The sequence below is a fragment of the Dromiciops gliroides genome, chromosome 3 (assembly GCF_019393635.1).
Source record: "Dromiciops gliroides isolate mDroGli1 chromosome 3, mDroGli1.pri, whole genome shotgun sequence".
NCBI lineage: Eukaryota > Metazoa > Chordata > Mammalia > Microbiotheria > Microbiotheriidae > Dromiciops > Dromiciops gliroides.
The window spans coordinates 260,216,119-260,232,187 of NC_057863.1; the positions used below are offsets into that span (position 1 = coordinate 260,216,119).

Sequence of the window (16,069 nt, forward strand, 5' to 3'; positions counted from 1 at the left end):
ACCTATTTACCTAAGCTGGGAGAAAGTCATCTACAGACTATAATAGGATGAAGAAGTGTTAGTTACATAAACTCATAAAGACCATCCTACAAGTTATAGAGGTATTATAATCTGAATCAATAAAGGGAATATGTTTACTAGCATAATTACTTATTTTATTTATAAAATTTTAAGTTGTTGTAAAACAAAACCAACACAGCTATGAGAAACTGCTGACTGGGGGGAAATACTTTTTCTTTAAATATCTCCTATAAAATTCTGCAGCCAAATGACCAAAGGCTATGAAGTTTTCAAAAGAAGTGCAAACTACCAATAACCATGTAAAAATGCTCCAAATTGCTAATAAGAGAGATGAAAATATAAACAATTCTGAATTTTCATATATCCATAAAATTGGAAGAGATGATAAGAAAGGGAAATAATCTATGTTGGAAGAACTGCAGGACAAAAGATACACTGTTACATTGTTAGTGGCTATGAAATGATGCAACCATCCTAGAAAACAATTTGTAATTAAAACTCACTAAACTTATCACACTCAATAGTCCCATTTCTGGTCTGTATTCTGTAAAAATAAAATGTCAAAATAGAGAGGTCTCATATGTACTCAAATATTTGTATCAGAACTTTTTGTGGTTGCAAAAAAAATTGGAAACCTATCAATAAGGGAATGGTTGAACAACTGTGTTATGTTAATTCAATTGAATACTAGTATGAAGTAATATTCACAAAGAATTTAGAGAACTATGAGATTTGTATGAGTTCTGAAGTTTCTTCTAAGTAAATATCTTCTATAATCCCATGGACTGATGCCAAATGAGAAAGACAGAACAAGGAGAACAATGACTGCAATAATATAAATGAAAACAACTCTAAAAGACAGGTCAGATTAAAAAGAATGATTAACAGGTCCCCTGGAACAGAAAAAATTCCCCTTTTCTCAGCAGAGAGGTGAGGGATTAGGGGAGAAAGAATGTCCCATTACACTATCAGAAAGTCATTTAAATTCAATTTTACTTAATTTTTTCTATGGTGGTCTGGGCATACCAGGTTATAACTATGATATTAAAAAACCATCAATAAAATTTTTTTAAAAGAAAAGAAAATTCATGTCCTTGAAGTTGAGATTTCTGAATATCATCACTAACACAAAACAAAATGAGAGGCTTTATGAATGAAGGATATTTTGAGAAAAATCATACATCAAGATTGCATTAAGGGGCAGCTAGGTGGAGCAGTGGATAAAGCACCGGCCCTGGATTCAGGAGTACCTGAGTTCAAATCCGGCCTCAGACACTTGACACTTACTAGCTGTGTGACCCTGGGCAAGTCACTTAACCCCCATTGCCCCACAAAAAAAAAAAAAAAAAGAAAGAAAGAAAAAAAAAGATTGCATTAGATGATCAGATAACTGTTCATGCACTAACTGGAAATTACTAAACTGTCTAGATGGGATGGAATAAATATTGTTAGAGTAATGCCACAGTTTTTTTTTTTTTAAAGAAGAAAGTTTTTTGTCATTTTAACATAGGCACGGCTTAAAATTGGTACTCCAGGAATAAAGGTACTATGGAAGTTCTAGATTACATTAACAATTACTCGTGAAAAGCTCCATTGCTATTTATCAACATTTTTCACTTCTTTAATATTAGTCAAACCGTCTCCTCAATAGGTCTCCATTCCAAGCAGGGGCTTTTGTGGAAACAAAGGAAGAGCAAACAAAAAGAATCAAAGAAGTAGCAAATATCCAATGAAATTTAATTCAGAATTTATTTTTAAATCTTCTAGAAATTCTGCTGCAAAAAACCAATAAAACAATTTAGAGAACATAAATAAGACCATCAGATGAAGAAAAAGAAATCAATAAATAGATTAAGGATTTTATCTCTGTTTTACAAAAACGGTAACTATAGAACCAAAATCAACCACACTAAAATAACAACAATATTAATGATAATAATGTACTGAATATATGTAAGTATATGAAAAGTTTTAGTTAGAATATACTACCAAATAACACACTCAACACATTATGAATATAATGCTGACAATATATTGTATTAAAGAAACCATTCAATCATTCATTATTCTTAACTGAATCATAATGCATGATAATGGAAATGTTTAATGCAATACTCCATAGAATTATTCCTTAAGATAGAAATGCATCTGAGTGCATTTATAGGGAATTGTAAAATTATGAGAATAAACTTTCCTTAAAATTTATTCCAATTACCTATAAATTTAAACTTAAAGTATGAAGATACTGACATTTATGGCAGAATTTGTTACCTTTTTTCTTAAATGAATGTTAATTTTATTATGAGAGAATCATCACAAATTGAAGATCTATCTGTGGATACAAACCATTTGAGTTTAATAGGCAAAATTGTATATTATCATCTGGACAAGTATGGTAAAAAAAATCATATATAATTAAAGTGAAAAATATAAATCTAGACGTGCACTTTGTAATTGTATGGGTATAATTTTTATAAGCTAGGGAGGAAACATATTTTTTATCCTTATTTTGTGAATAAGAAAAATTCAGAGGTTGTAGACCTAAGTCATTTATTAATGGTAGAGAAGTCAAACCTAGAACATGTTTCATTTACAAATTTCTTCAAAAATCTTGTACAGAATATAACTTTTTGCCTGCATTTGCTACAGGCTAAAACCACACACTTGCAAAAATGGTACATCTTCAAATTATGAATTTCCATCACAAATTAACATTAGTCACAACACAGTCAACTACTATGTGATTTTGGAAACTCAGCTCAGTGTCTCTTTCCCCTCAATCATCCTTTCTTTTCCTAATTTTGTGAATTTCTAACGTTAGGTAAGAATAATATTTCTTTCTGAAATTTCAAATTAACTCTCTCTGCAAGGATGCCAACATTAAGAGTCCTGCTTGGGATCAAGGTCACTATAAGTAAGATGTAAACTGGATTCTCATATTTGTGTTCAGTGTGAATAATCAAGGATGTATAGCTTGAATGATGTTCCTGGGGTGGGGAGTAATAAGGTCAGGAAGGAAACTCGGTCTGCAATTGATCAACAGACCCCAACTCTTAAATGTGGATAGAATGGGGCATGACTAAACTATAAATGAACATTTTAAAACCTGAAATTCACTCATTTCAACTAAACAAAAACTTATCAAGTGACTATTGTTTGTTCAAGCTACTGTGCGAAAAGAGATAAAATAAGAACAAAAGATACAATTGCTGACTCCCAAAGAATTAATATTTTACTGAAAGGGATATACTTGGGCCAGGTAATTCAAAAGGTCCAGAGTTGGGAAACAGAATACAGAGTGTGCAAAGAGAAGTGTGTTGTTTAAAAATGACAAATGAGACTGGAAAAGTAATGAGCTAGATTGTGGAAGGTCTTAAATGCTAAGATAAAAAATGGTGCCTTGCTGAAAAGGCCAAAGGGCTAAACCAAATACCAAAAATTTGAATGGGAAACACATGTAGGCATTATCTGTATCTTGATACTCTTTCATTATCTTCCCTCTATTCCAAATTAAGGGAATTCAGATTTCTAATCTTTTATATTATCTGATATAAATAGTTCAATGTAGTCTTCCGAATTCATTTTTGTTGTTGTTCAGTTGTTTTAGTCATGTCTAACGCTTCGTGACCCCATTTAGAGTTTTCTTGCAAAGATACTGGAGTGGATTGCCATATCCTTCTCCAGCTCATTTTATAGATGAGGAAACTGAGGCAAACAGGGTTAAGTGACTTGCCCAGGGTCCCACAGCTAAGTGTCTGAGGCCACATTTGAAGTCTTTTGGACTCCAGGTGCAGTGCTCTATCCACTGAGTCACCTAGCTGCCTTCTGGATTCACAGCAATACTTATAAACTGACATTTTATCTTACCAATTGTTAACTTGGAGTAGTGTCAAGTTGGTCTGAGCTGCAATCTGCTTTTTCTCATCTTCAGTTGGATAGGGATGCTAAAAAAAAATTTAAGTTACCCATAAGTTTCAATGTAAAAAAATGGGAACTCTATGAGAATCACTGAGGTAAAATATAAATACAAATTATTATTAACAAAGTTCTGGAAAATAACAATTAAGCTTTAAACAAAAACTATTTTTGATTTTACCTAGGAAATGCCATAATTTTATTTTGCCAGTTTAATCCATGAGCAGCAAAGCATGTGATAAGAATTAGAAAGTTTGGTAATATGACATATAATGAACTTTGCACCATTTTGTATTTTTCTCAAAAAATTTTTAAAATTTTGAAAGTTTGGCAATATAAGGGTAATGCCAAACATTTTTGTGCTTAAATAAAATTAGAGCAAACTGATCAGGGTAAGAAGTTTATATTGCTTTAAGAATTATGAGAAATACTTCTATTTGCTGATAGTTAAAAAAAACCCAAAACCTAAACCTGGAACAAATTTCAAACATTGCCCAATGAAAACATTTCTACATACAATTAGGTGTTATGCTCTACTTATTAGAGTCTGGATGAAAAAAACAACCATTTTATTATATGCTAAACATATAATAACCTACTTGCTTTGGACATGAACTTTTTGGCTGTCAGTCAATAAGTGGTATTAATACAATAACTGTTTTTTTCATCAGCTTATTTTGCTTTCAGAATAGCATTTAGAAAATTTGTATATCTTAAATTAAATTACCACTAACTAGGGATAACAGATTTTTTAAAAGCTTCCCATAATACAGAATATAAAGGACTAACTTTCTCTACCTGACTTACACAAAAAGATGGTTCTTCCAATATATTTTTAAAATAGATGCATTCTTTTGTAGTTGAGGGAGGGAAAAGAGAATGAAACATAGGAAAGGGTAGGACATTAATTTTATAGAAGATGAACTTGAATGCAGAATCAGGGCACAAGTTCAGGAGCACTTAGAAAAAAATAAGATGAATAACTGATCAGGCTTCATATTTGACCCTTTGAATATGATTTCCATTGGAATTACTGACCTGAACAAATAGTATCTGAGGCTTTAGAGACTAAGTAGGGAGAAAGGGGCTTTTTATATAACTTGTAATAGCATAAAAGAACAGACTACTGGTAATTTTGTACAAGAAACAAAAATATGTTTTCATTATGTTTTATATATATATATATTTCATTATACACATATATATATATATAATACTATTCAGTATTACACATATGCGTTTATGGACATGTATGCAAGTACGTGTTTATGTACGAAAATTTTTTTGCAAGACTGCAAGGGAAGTCCTTCAACCAATGCAGATCTGCAGCACAGAATCTCAGAGAACTGCTTGGGGGGGAGGCAGGCGGGGTGGCGGTGGGGGAGGAGGTAGGTGTTGGTAGGGGGTGAGAGTTGGAGATGGGAGGGTGAAGAGACAAGGGGCGGGACTTCAAGGTTAAGTGATTTGCCTCGAGTTACACTGTCAGCAAGGCCAGAGGAAGATGATCCCACATCTTCCTGATTCAAGTCCAGTTCTATCCTGTGTAGCTCTTGCTTCCCTGTAGAGCAGGGAACAGGGAAGCAACTTTATCTTAAATTTGATTCTGTTCTTAAGACATTCAGATAAATGGATGCTACTGATCTACAATTATTAATGTACTTGTTAAAATGGTGAGGAGGAGGATCAGTGGAATTCCTAAGCTTGGAGAGTCAGATCCTCTGGCAGACTCTTCTAGGATCATAAGCTCTTTAGTGTTTTATTTCTCTTGGTATTTTCCTCCAAGTTCCTATGCTGTAAATATAATGTTTGATGAATAAATGATTGGGGATCTGATTTGCCGCATCTCATCTTTTATTGCTACCTCAGATTCTCTAAGGGTGGAGAGAACTGTGGGGTCTACTCACCTCACTTTCTGAAGGGAAAAGCTAAAGAAGCCCTAGATCTCTATCCCACTGGGTTTTAGAAAAGCAGAATCAACCCTAGACAGAATTTTTAAGTGGCAAGTTTTTTGTTTTTTTCCTTTTGGAATCTTCATGCGCCCCTCCTTATCTGAACTAAAACATAACTGTTCTTTCTTCTGAGTGCTCTACCTTACACCATTCTCTCATTCAGCCTCATGAATAAGTTTCCTTCTCTGGCTATCTACTATTGGTATCGTCCAGGCCTGTCTTTATGATTCCCACTATAGAGTCTCTTATTCCTATTTCCCCAAAAGTTCTTCTGCCTCTGCCACCACAATCACTATCACATTGCTTTGGGCTAAGTTAATCACACTAAGATATCGAAATGAATAAATATTAGGTACAGTTAAACCAAAAGAATCTTTAACTAGTAGAATTTCAATAAAGTATGGGATAAATTTTAAGGTAGGAAGCTTTATTAGGATATTACTATATGGAAGACCAACTCCAGCAGGGAGGAGAAAAGGAATGAAACATAGTGCTTTCTGCGACAGTTCTGCCCCTGGAGTTTTGCTTCCCTAGACCTATTAGCTTTGTAGCTGAAACCTAAGACCCAGGAAACATAATGAGTTTTTCCACTTAATGAAGATGCCACAATTACCACTGCAGAAAGTAGGGACTACCTTTGACTTAAGTCAATCAGAGCCTTTCAGCTCTAGTGTTCACTGTATCCCACGTTCCAGGGTGGTGACATTTCTGTAAGGGAGCCCACTGTAGAGTACATAAACCATGGGTGACCCTTTCTAGAGATGCTGGAAACCCAGCTATTTGGATTAAGGATCTAAGGATTTTTGACATTACTTTTTTTTGGTGAGGCAATTGGGGATAAGTGACTTGCCCAGGGTCACACAGCTAGTAAGTGTTAAGTGTCTGAGGCCAGATTTGAACTCAGGTCCTCCTGACTCCAGGGCCGGTGCTCTATCCACTGTGCCACGTAGCTGCTCCTGATCCAAGGATTTTTGGAAGGACCCAAGGGCATCTCCTTCCCTTTGTGAGTCCAATGGACTTCTGCTCTTCTGCTTCTGGATCAATATTCTACCCTCGTTTTTTTTTTTATTCAGTTGGATGTCAGACTGTAGCAAGTTGAGTTACCTTGGACTTGTTCTTCTCCTACTACCCTATCCTACCATCCTGCCCTGAGTGAATCCCACTAGACCAGAGCACTTGCTTCTGGGATAAACAGAATGGAAAAGTCAAAGGCTGCCAGCAGAGTGGACCTCTCAGTAACTAAACTTTCTTAATATATAAAAAAATTATCACAGTTTTATAAGTATGATAATCAACTCATGACAAAATAAATTTGAACACATTATCATCCATATTATATCAATCAGTGAGTTTATTGATCTCTTACTATGTTCTATAATCTGCTATGGGATAAAAAAGAAGACATAAGACATAACTTCCCATCTCTTTGGGAGAAAATGGAAGATTCACATGAAATAAGCATGAGAGCATTAATTTTTGTCACAGACTACACATTACAGTGAAGGAAACCTGCTAACTGACCCACATCTGCCAGTTATACTGCAATATATTTCAACCTGGAATGTTCTCTCCTCAATATTACATTACCCTTTCTTTTTCAAGACCCTGATCAGTGTGTATCTTGTTCATTCATAATTAAACCCACCTAACTCCAATCATGTTTACTCTATTTTCTTTAGCACTTATGAAATAAATGCAGTATACTATTTTAATTTTTATACACCAATGTGCACTTAAAATTTCCCACATTCTTTTTATCTTACTCTAATCTCTTTGATTAGCTTCTTGAGGGTGTTAGCTTCATATTTTATAATTCCTTTCCAAAACTGACTACTATTCTAAAAATACTTGCTTCTAGAATTAGGTCTAGTAGTTCATGGAAAAAAAATTTTTTTTTCATGAAACATATCAAGCCACGCAAAAAAACTGTTCCCAAATCTTCTAAGATTGATTGCAAAATCACAAAATCTTACCCCTATATGCTGAAAGAGCCAAGATCTCATAACATTTGTAGCATGTTTTGGCAGAACTCCCCTTTTATTCTTAGATGAGCCATCCTCTTGATGCAGGATGCTGAGATCTTGGTTTAACTGTAACTGAAGCTTTTAAATAAGTGAAAGAAAATGTTATAAAGCAACAAAAAATACATGCATAACATACATTAAAACTCTAGTTAAAGAAATTACATGGAATATTTATAATGGAAAGGGTGACTCATTTAAACAACATTTATAATAATACCGGTATCTTTTTTTTTATAACATAGTCTATAGGGATAGAGACCTTAATAATATAATAAACTCCTCACCTATTTTACTATATAAAACATAGCCGGGGCAGCTGAATGGCACAGTGGATAGAGCACCGGCCCTGGAGTCAGGAGTACCTGAGTTCAAATCTAGCCTCAGACACTTAACACTTACTAGCTGTGTGACCCTGGGCAAGTCACTTAATCCTAATTGCCTCACTAAAAAAAACCACCAAAAAACAAAAAACAAACAAACAAAAAAAAACATAGCCATAAATGTGGCCATAAGATAAATATGCATCAGAGCAGATAGAATAGTTATCATGTGCAATAAACAAGGACTCATGTATTTTAGTCATAACATAATAAAATATGAATATTTAACTATGTATATTAACAGCCTATTTACTCTTATTTTAGGCATATTCAAAAGAGCTTTGTCATTCAAATTTGACCAAAGGGTTATAAAATGGGCCTTTGTTTCCCCAAAAAATGGTTTGATTCTTGGAAAGTAATATAGATTATCCTAAAAACAATTAAATCTGTTCTCTTCCTTATGTTCAGTTCTGGGCTCAGCTCATCAATGACGTTCAGTGTCTGTATAACACAATTAACAGACCAGCAAAACAAGTTATCCATACAGCTACAAATCAGACTAGATAACAGCATTGCTATATTGCTAATTCTTTTTTTTTTTTTAAAGAGGGCTGTATATTGTCACCGCATTTATTTGTTTGTTTGTTTGTTTATTTATTAGTGAGGCAATTGGGGTTAAGTGACTTGCCCAGGGTCACACAGCTAGTAAGTGTTAAGTGTCTGAGGCCACATTTGAACTCAGGTACTCCTGACTCCAGGGCCAGTGCTCTATCCACTGCGCCACCTAGCTGCCCCTATATTGCTAATTCTTACAGTCTTATATACAGTATTCTTCATCCACTTCATTATTCTACTGTGGACAGTCAAGCAAAAGTACTTTGTCTAAGTGAGCTCATGTTCCAGGATTTGATGCAATCAAGATGTCATCCTTAAACAGTGAACATCTGGAGGCCCTGCTCATCATAGGTAGGGAATCTCTTTTATACATGGATTTTGTACTGGGTATTTTCAATGGCAGTGGCAAACAAACATAAATCTCTCTGCTAACACAAATATTCCTCTAATGACATTCTGTTAACCTCCCTCAGTTGTACTTCTTTTTCTCTTTTTCTTTATCCCTTTTACCTTTCCCTATAATTTACCTTGTTCCTCCCTTATGCCACAAAAAATGAAAATGGCTCTTTTTAAAAAGGGGAAATGTCTGTGTAATTATTTAAAAACAATTTCTGAATTAGTCATCCATGTATAATCCAACCACAGATAAGTCAAAACAAAAAAAAATCCCAAATTAAAAGTCTATGAAAAAGAAAATATAGAGCATAACAGAAGCAAATTCAAACAATCTATATAAACAAGCAAGTTTTCTGAAAATCTAAAATCATTAAAACAACATATCTAAGCAATATTCTATGCTTATAGGGGGCAGCTAGGTGGTGCAGTGGATAGAGTGCTGGCCCTGAATTCAGGAGGACCTGAGTTCTGATCCGGCCTCAGACACTTGACGCTGGCTGTGTGACCCTGGGCAAGTCACTTAATCCCCATTGCCTTGCAAAATAAACAAACAAACAAACAAACAAACAAATATATATATATATATATATATATATATATATATATATTCTATGCTTATTTTCTAAAGAAGTAAAACCAATGTAAATAAAGCATCACTGTGAGGAGAACAAAAGAGACAGAAACTTGCCTTAGCTAACAAATACTTGCGTTTTTCCCAAGAGACATGGCAGCCAAGGCAAGTTTAGACTGTATACTCATCTGCAAAATCTTACAGGCAAAGATGGCAGAAGATTATGAACTGTATCCATCTCAGAGTACAGTGAAAAGCAATGGAGAAAAAAATCAGCTAAAGGAAATTATGATGAGAAACACAACTAGGCCATATCAGGAAAAGGGTATAATGTTGCTGTCAGTGGGAATGGGGCATATGTCAGAATCATTCACAACCCGTGACAATTGTGACAAAGAAAATTTTGTTCAACAACCCTCTGATTACTAATATCAATCAAAGCAAGTAGTCAGGAGATATACTGTTGCCAAAGAGGTTTGCTTTGTCACAAAAGCTGTGCAATACAGATTCCAAGTGGAAGAGAGAGATTTTCTCCACATGGTGAAGTCCTCCAGGTAGCCCTCTGGTTGGATGTCAAAATACTGCCTGCCAAAAGTCCATAACATTGCAGAGCCTCCTAAATGAGACCCATCCTCACAAAAGGAGTTCTGCTAACTATCCAACACAGGACAAGATAAGTGGATGAAGAGTCTCTTATTGAGACGATTACATGCAGTTGGATGGAAAATCCATAGAGATGCTTCATCAGTAGATATATCTTAGATTAGGTATGGAAAATAAACTGAGCCTACAAGTGAATAAGAGAAAGAAAAGGGCCTAGCTTTTGTCGGGTGTTTTTAACCATGCCGTGCTTTTCCTTGAAACAAAGTCCCTCCCATCCATTTAGCCTTGTCACTTGATGAAATATGGCTTCAAGTGAGGGAATACCACAGTTTCTGAATAATTGAAATTGGTGTAGACAGATGGTGGGCATGACTGGGCTACAGCATATTACCAAAGAAGGATTATACAGGACAAGTGAGACTGGGGAACCATTAGAGAGATTTGTGAGCAGAAAAGGTGAGATATCTAGTCATGCAGCAAATGAAGGATAATCCAGTGGACAGGTCAGATGCTGCAGTGGTATCTGTTCAATGTCAAGAAACCTAAAGGAAGGTCCCTGGCACTTTTGAGTCAATTCCCTAGGGAAGAGTCATAGGGGGACAAGGAAAATGTAACCCACATGAGAATGTGAGAGAGGACTGAGATCTGTATCACTGGAAGGAGGACCTATCTTTGGTGTAATCACAGAGGTATCGACAAATTGAAGAAGTATTACAAAGAGCAACTGGATTTTTCTGTGTAAGGGATGTGGGATGTTAGAAAACAAACTGCTTGTTATTTAAAATGTTTGGATTCAATAAGCAAATTTGAGACACTTTTCAAAATGTGTTCATGATTTTAGGATTAATGTGCAACAGGATTAAAGAAGAGATGGAGGAAGAATTGATGTGGCAGAAAGATCACTATAGTGGTAATTTTGTAGCATTGAGCACTTGGAGGAAGGACAGGTGAATGTCAGCCTAGAAAACACTGAACAACCAAAAGCAGCATTATGACATCCAAATCCTGAGGAAAATAAGGCAAGAGGACAATAGCAAAGGAGGTGGAATGGATGGACAGAAGGCATTTAGCAACTGACTGGACTAGGTTGTTGAGGTAGAGGAGCCCCCATAGTGCCTTCTTCCTAACAAGTTGAACTGATGGGAGAGGAAGGAGTCACAGGAGATGGGATACACTTCTCTTCTCTGAGTGCCTCTGGGAAGGGGAAGTCAGTATCACAAGAACATCTGCTACCTAAGAAGGAGAAGCCACCCAAGTCTGACTTATCAGGTCAAGAACCCCCAACACTGCTGACTATATTGGAGAGAATGACTATGAATTTAATACATAATGGATTAATTATTCAAGTTCAAGATCAAAAGTATTAAGAACAAGGTAGAGAAATGGCCAAAAAAAGTTCTTTGGGGTATATCCCACAGAATTAGGACAAAATATAGTTCAAACTCAAAGATTTTATTGATAGTAATGAAAAAGGAGAAGAAGGTTGGTGGAGTGGGATTATAGAAAACTCTTTTTCTTCCAGACCTTCAAAAAAGGGTGAAAAAGCAGCTGGGGTGGGGGTGGGGGGTGCAAAAGCCTTTAAAGTTAGCTGTTCTCCAGCTACCAAAAAAAACCAAACCAAAAACCAGAACAAACAAAAAAAAACAAAACCAAAAACAAATTCCTCCTAACAGTGCCAATAATTTATTGAGATGCTCAGAGATGACATAGTCAAAGTGACCATAAAAACCAATTGTACCACTAGAACCTCCTATCTTTAAATGGGGTGGTTCCTACCATTTCATCAGACACACAAAATGAGTCAGTAATGAAACCAGCTTTTGAACAATTATTGTGTAGAACAAAATCAAGAGTTAGATTCATCTGTACTAAGGAACTGAAAGACACAGATGTTATAAATGTCGATGTCATGTCATCCTTAGATAATCTATATCTTACGGCAAATTGACTAAAGCTGGGAAGGTTGCCTGGTCACTTCAATAGAGGTTATACTGCAATACAAAGCTCAGGAAAAAAAAATCCTTGAAGTTTAATAAAGGGAAAAATAAAAGTGCCCAACTAAAGGTATCTGTGTACACTTCAAAACCCTCAGCTTCACCTCCTAGACCAAATATGTGGCTACATTCCTCACTTTCAGTAGATGTCAAACTAAAAGGAGAAACAGATGATGGGAAGAATATGCCAGAAGACGCTGCGGCACAGCTTGTTAAGGTGTTGTGTATTGTAGAAGCTCTAAAAAAAGAAAAGAGGAAGAAGTGGGAAAAGTGTGAAAGAAAAAGCCATGAGTAACCTAAAGCTGGAAAAAGAAAAGTTAAAAAAAAAAAAGTCTTGTCTAGGTGAGATGGCATAGACTTTATGTCTCTCTTGTGCTAGAGATTCATAAATAAGAATAAGAACTGAAAACTGACATAGTTGTTTCACAAGTAACAAATGGTTTGGGTGTGCAATAGAAAAAAATACAGGAGCACATTCATTTCAATATATAACAGAAGGGGAAACAATGAAAAATTTGCATCTTATTTTATTTATCAATATGAAAAAAGTTCATATTTCTTACTATGCTGGAATTTCAAACCTCTTTTTTATGGTTTGCTTGAAAATATTACTGAATCTGTTTCAAAAGAGAGGAAGTTCATAATAAATTTTTCTTGAATACTTATGGTATAATTTTTAAAAAGGTCTATTCTACAAATAAATTAACGTAGCCTTACAAGTAACCAGTAGGGGGCAGCTAGGTGGCGCAATGGATAAAGCACCAGCTTTATTTATTCAGGAGGACCTGAGTTCAAATCTGACCTCAGCCACTTGATTAGCTTTATGACCCTGGGCAAGTCACTTAACCTTTGTTGCCCCACCGAAACAAAACAAAACAAAAAACAAGTAACCAGTAAAACATTTTATGTGGAAGAGACAAATTAACTTAGTAATAACTATAGTAATTACTGTTCCTATAATACAAAAAGGATACATGATATTTTATATATTTTAAAATTTTTTAATCTTTCCCACCCCAAATTATGGTTTTGTATCTACATCTAAGTAATGCTGTATTTGGGTGATGAAAATATTACTTTGTTAACAACAAAGCAGATAAATCACCTGTGCAGATGGCAATAACTGGTGAAATAAAAAAAAATAAATTTGATACCTGAAAAAAATCTCATGTCACTTGTACTTTGAGGTTCATAAAAGGAATTTATTCAGCCACATTTAAGTCAGTAAGCATGAGATTTTCTAAAATCTGTCAAAGCTAAGAAGCCAGAAAGCTGTCCTGAAGCTCAATATGCCTAGTATTTGCAAATTTAGTATGCAAATACTGGCCTTAGTCTATTTATCTGCTTATATTGTAGATTCAAATATTAACTGTCCAATGGTCTTATGATTTAATCCTTAACCTTTCAAAATACAGTATTAATAAAACAAAATATAAATCTTTAGAGAATTTGTTATGAGAGATCAGAGCAGTCAACCTGTTATATAAATATTAAATAAAAATATCGTTTGGTCAATAAACTAAGTAACCTTAAAAACCAAATACTGCCACTTTTCCAAGTACATTTTTATAAACCACATGGTTAGCATTAATAGCATCTCTGGAATAATTTGTGAATATCTAACACAGCTTCAAAATAATCCTGTATATTAAGTCCATATGGAAAATTGTATTATTAACTAACATCTTTTCTCAAAAAGAGGCAGTTTATGGTTTAAGTTCTATTACAGCAAATGGCCTAAAGATTTTTGTTTATGAAATTACATGATTATAGAGTATGTCACCATGCTTCTATTTTATTTTCTATTTCTTAAACTTAAAATTTATTTGACTTATGTTTTATTTTAAAATTTGATTTTATATAACGGAAATGCTTCATGTCTTAACATAAAAACCTTTTACAACAAAGATAATTTTATTGATTCACATAAAAAGTTAAAATAAAGTATATATCTGTTGCTTTGGAGGAAGTTAATCTTGGGGTAAATGCATAAGCTTTGCCTCTTGATAAAGGTCACAGGTTGTTATCCTATTGAGATGGTCACTAAACAATATGGGCTGACACTATTCTTTGTGCATTTTTAAAAAGATGACTGAACAAATGAACAATTGCCTTTTTTGTGACCCATATCTCACCTTCAACCTAGGTTTCAGTGAGTCTTTAAGTAAAGATTTTAAGCTATATGTATGTTAGGAATTACCTTTCCTTTCGATCCTGGGAAGAAGGTGAGGAATTACATATTCTGTCCTTGGGTTGGTAGTATCTAATATTAAGATCATTCCTATATTGATTATAATTCATCAGGGCTCTCCAAAATAAGAACTGTGGCTAAAAGGTAAAACAACTGCAGCTATCTCCAAAAGGCTAGACCATCAAGGACCCTAAGGAAACAACAAGCTAATTCCTAATCCCTAATATGCTCACTCAGCACCCCTTCCCCACCAGTTCTGACAAGGTCCAACCACATGACCAAACAGGCTTGTGCTGTGGGATTCACTCACCAATTTCCTTGCTCCTTATGTAATCACTTCCAGCACATTCCTCTGCCCCTGTGCTCACCCCAGCATTCTGTGGCAACAAGGACCAGGATTCAACTCTGCTGTCTATCCCCAGCCTGGGAGGAGAAGGTGGAGGTGGAGGTGGAGGTAAAGGAGAGCCCCAGCATGCTCTACCTGGGGCAAGCAACATCATTGTTGATGCCCTTGCTGCAGTGTCCAGCCAGAGAACTGTGTTGAGGGTGGGATGGGGGGAGGGGGAATTAGCAGGGGAAGAGGCCTAAAGGAAAAGGGAGTGGCAACCAAAATGAGGCTAGTTCTGTCCTCACAGAAACCAACTGGGGCAGAGACTGAGGCCGGTGAAAAGTGAATGCTCCAGCATGGGAGGAAGCAGAGATAGCTTTAAGGTCTAGCCTTGGGGGATCTGCCATCAAAGGGAAAGCAGTCAAAAAAGTGAGAAAAAGGGAACAAAAAATTGAATTTACCAGAGATCTCAGGAGGAAGAAAACTAATTTTAAAATATTGAGCATGAAGGCGGGCCAGTTAGGTGGTGCAGTGGATAAAGCACCGGCCCTGGTTTCAGGAGGACCTGAGTTCAAATCCATCTTCAGACACTTGACACTTACTAGCTGTGTGACCCAGGGCAAGTCACTTAACCCCCATTGCCCCACTAAATAAGTAAATGAATGAATGAGTGAATGAATGAATGAATGAATGAATGAATAAAATATTGAACATGAGTAAATAAACCAATAGAAAGGAAATTAACAATGAAAAAGAATATGGATTCTGGATTATTTAAATAAGCCCAAACATTGCTAAATAAATATTATAAGATAAAGTAAAATAAATCAACACCTGATGAAGTATTATGAAACTGTGGATTCCAAAAAGGGCATGGAATCAGAGCAGTATGTTCCCAAATGGCTCAAGAAAGAAATAATAATTATGACAGTAGAATTTATGGCCTATAAAGCAGAGATAATCAACAGAAAAGGAAAACTTGAATCCATGGAGGCAAATTTCATGAATAAAACAAAATAACAGAGAACAAATGACAGGAAGGATGATTAAAGGGACAATATGGAAGAAGAGAAACAAAAGGGAGGGCTGAAACAGGCCCCAAAGGGGGAAATCTCAATTCAGCAGTTGGGGGTTCAATGAAG

At 35.3% G+C, this 16,069-nt stretch overlaps 1 protein-coding gene across 4 annotated transcripts in view; it reads right to left on the reverse strand.

The window, feature by feature from the left end:
* PKNOX1 (PBX/knotted 1 homeobox 1) overlaps nt 1–16,069 on the reverse strand; it is a 168,560-nt gene that overhangs the window by 12,882 nt on the left and 139,609 nt on the right. For all 4 annotated transcript variants that reach the window (XM_043992726.1, XM_043992728.1, XM_043992727.1 and 1 more), the window contains 2 exons: nt 7,859–7,987; nt 3,889–3,965 (listed from right to left, as the gene is read on the reverse strand). In XM_043992726.1, coding sequence (XP_043848661.1) covers nt 3,889–3,965; nt 7,859–7,987 — 206 coding nt within the window. The remainder of the gene's footprint in view (nt 1–3,888; nt 3,966–7,858; nt 7,988–16,069) is intronic.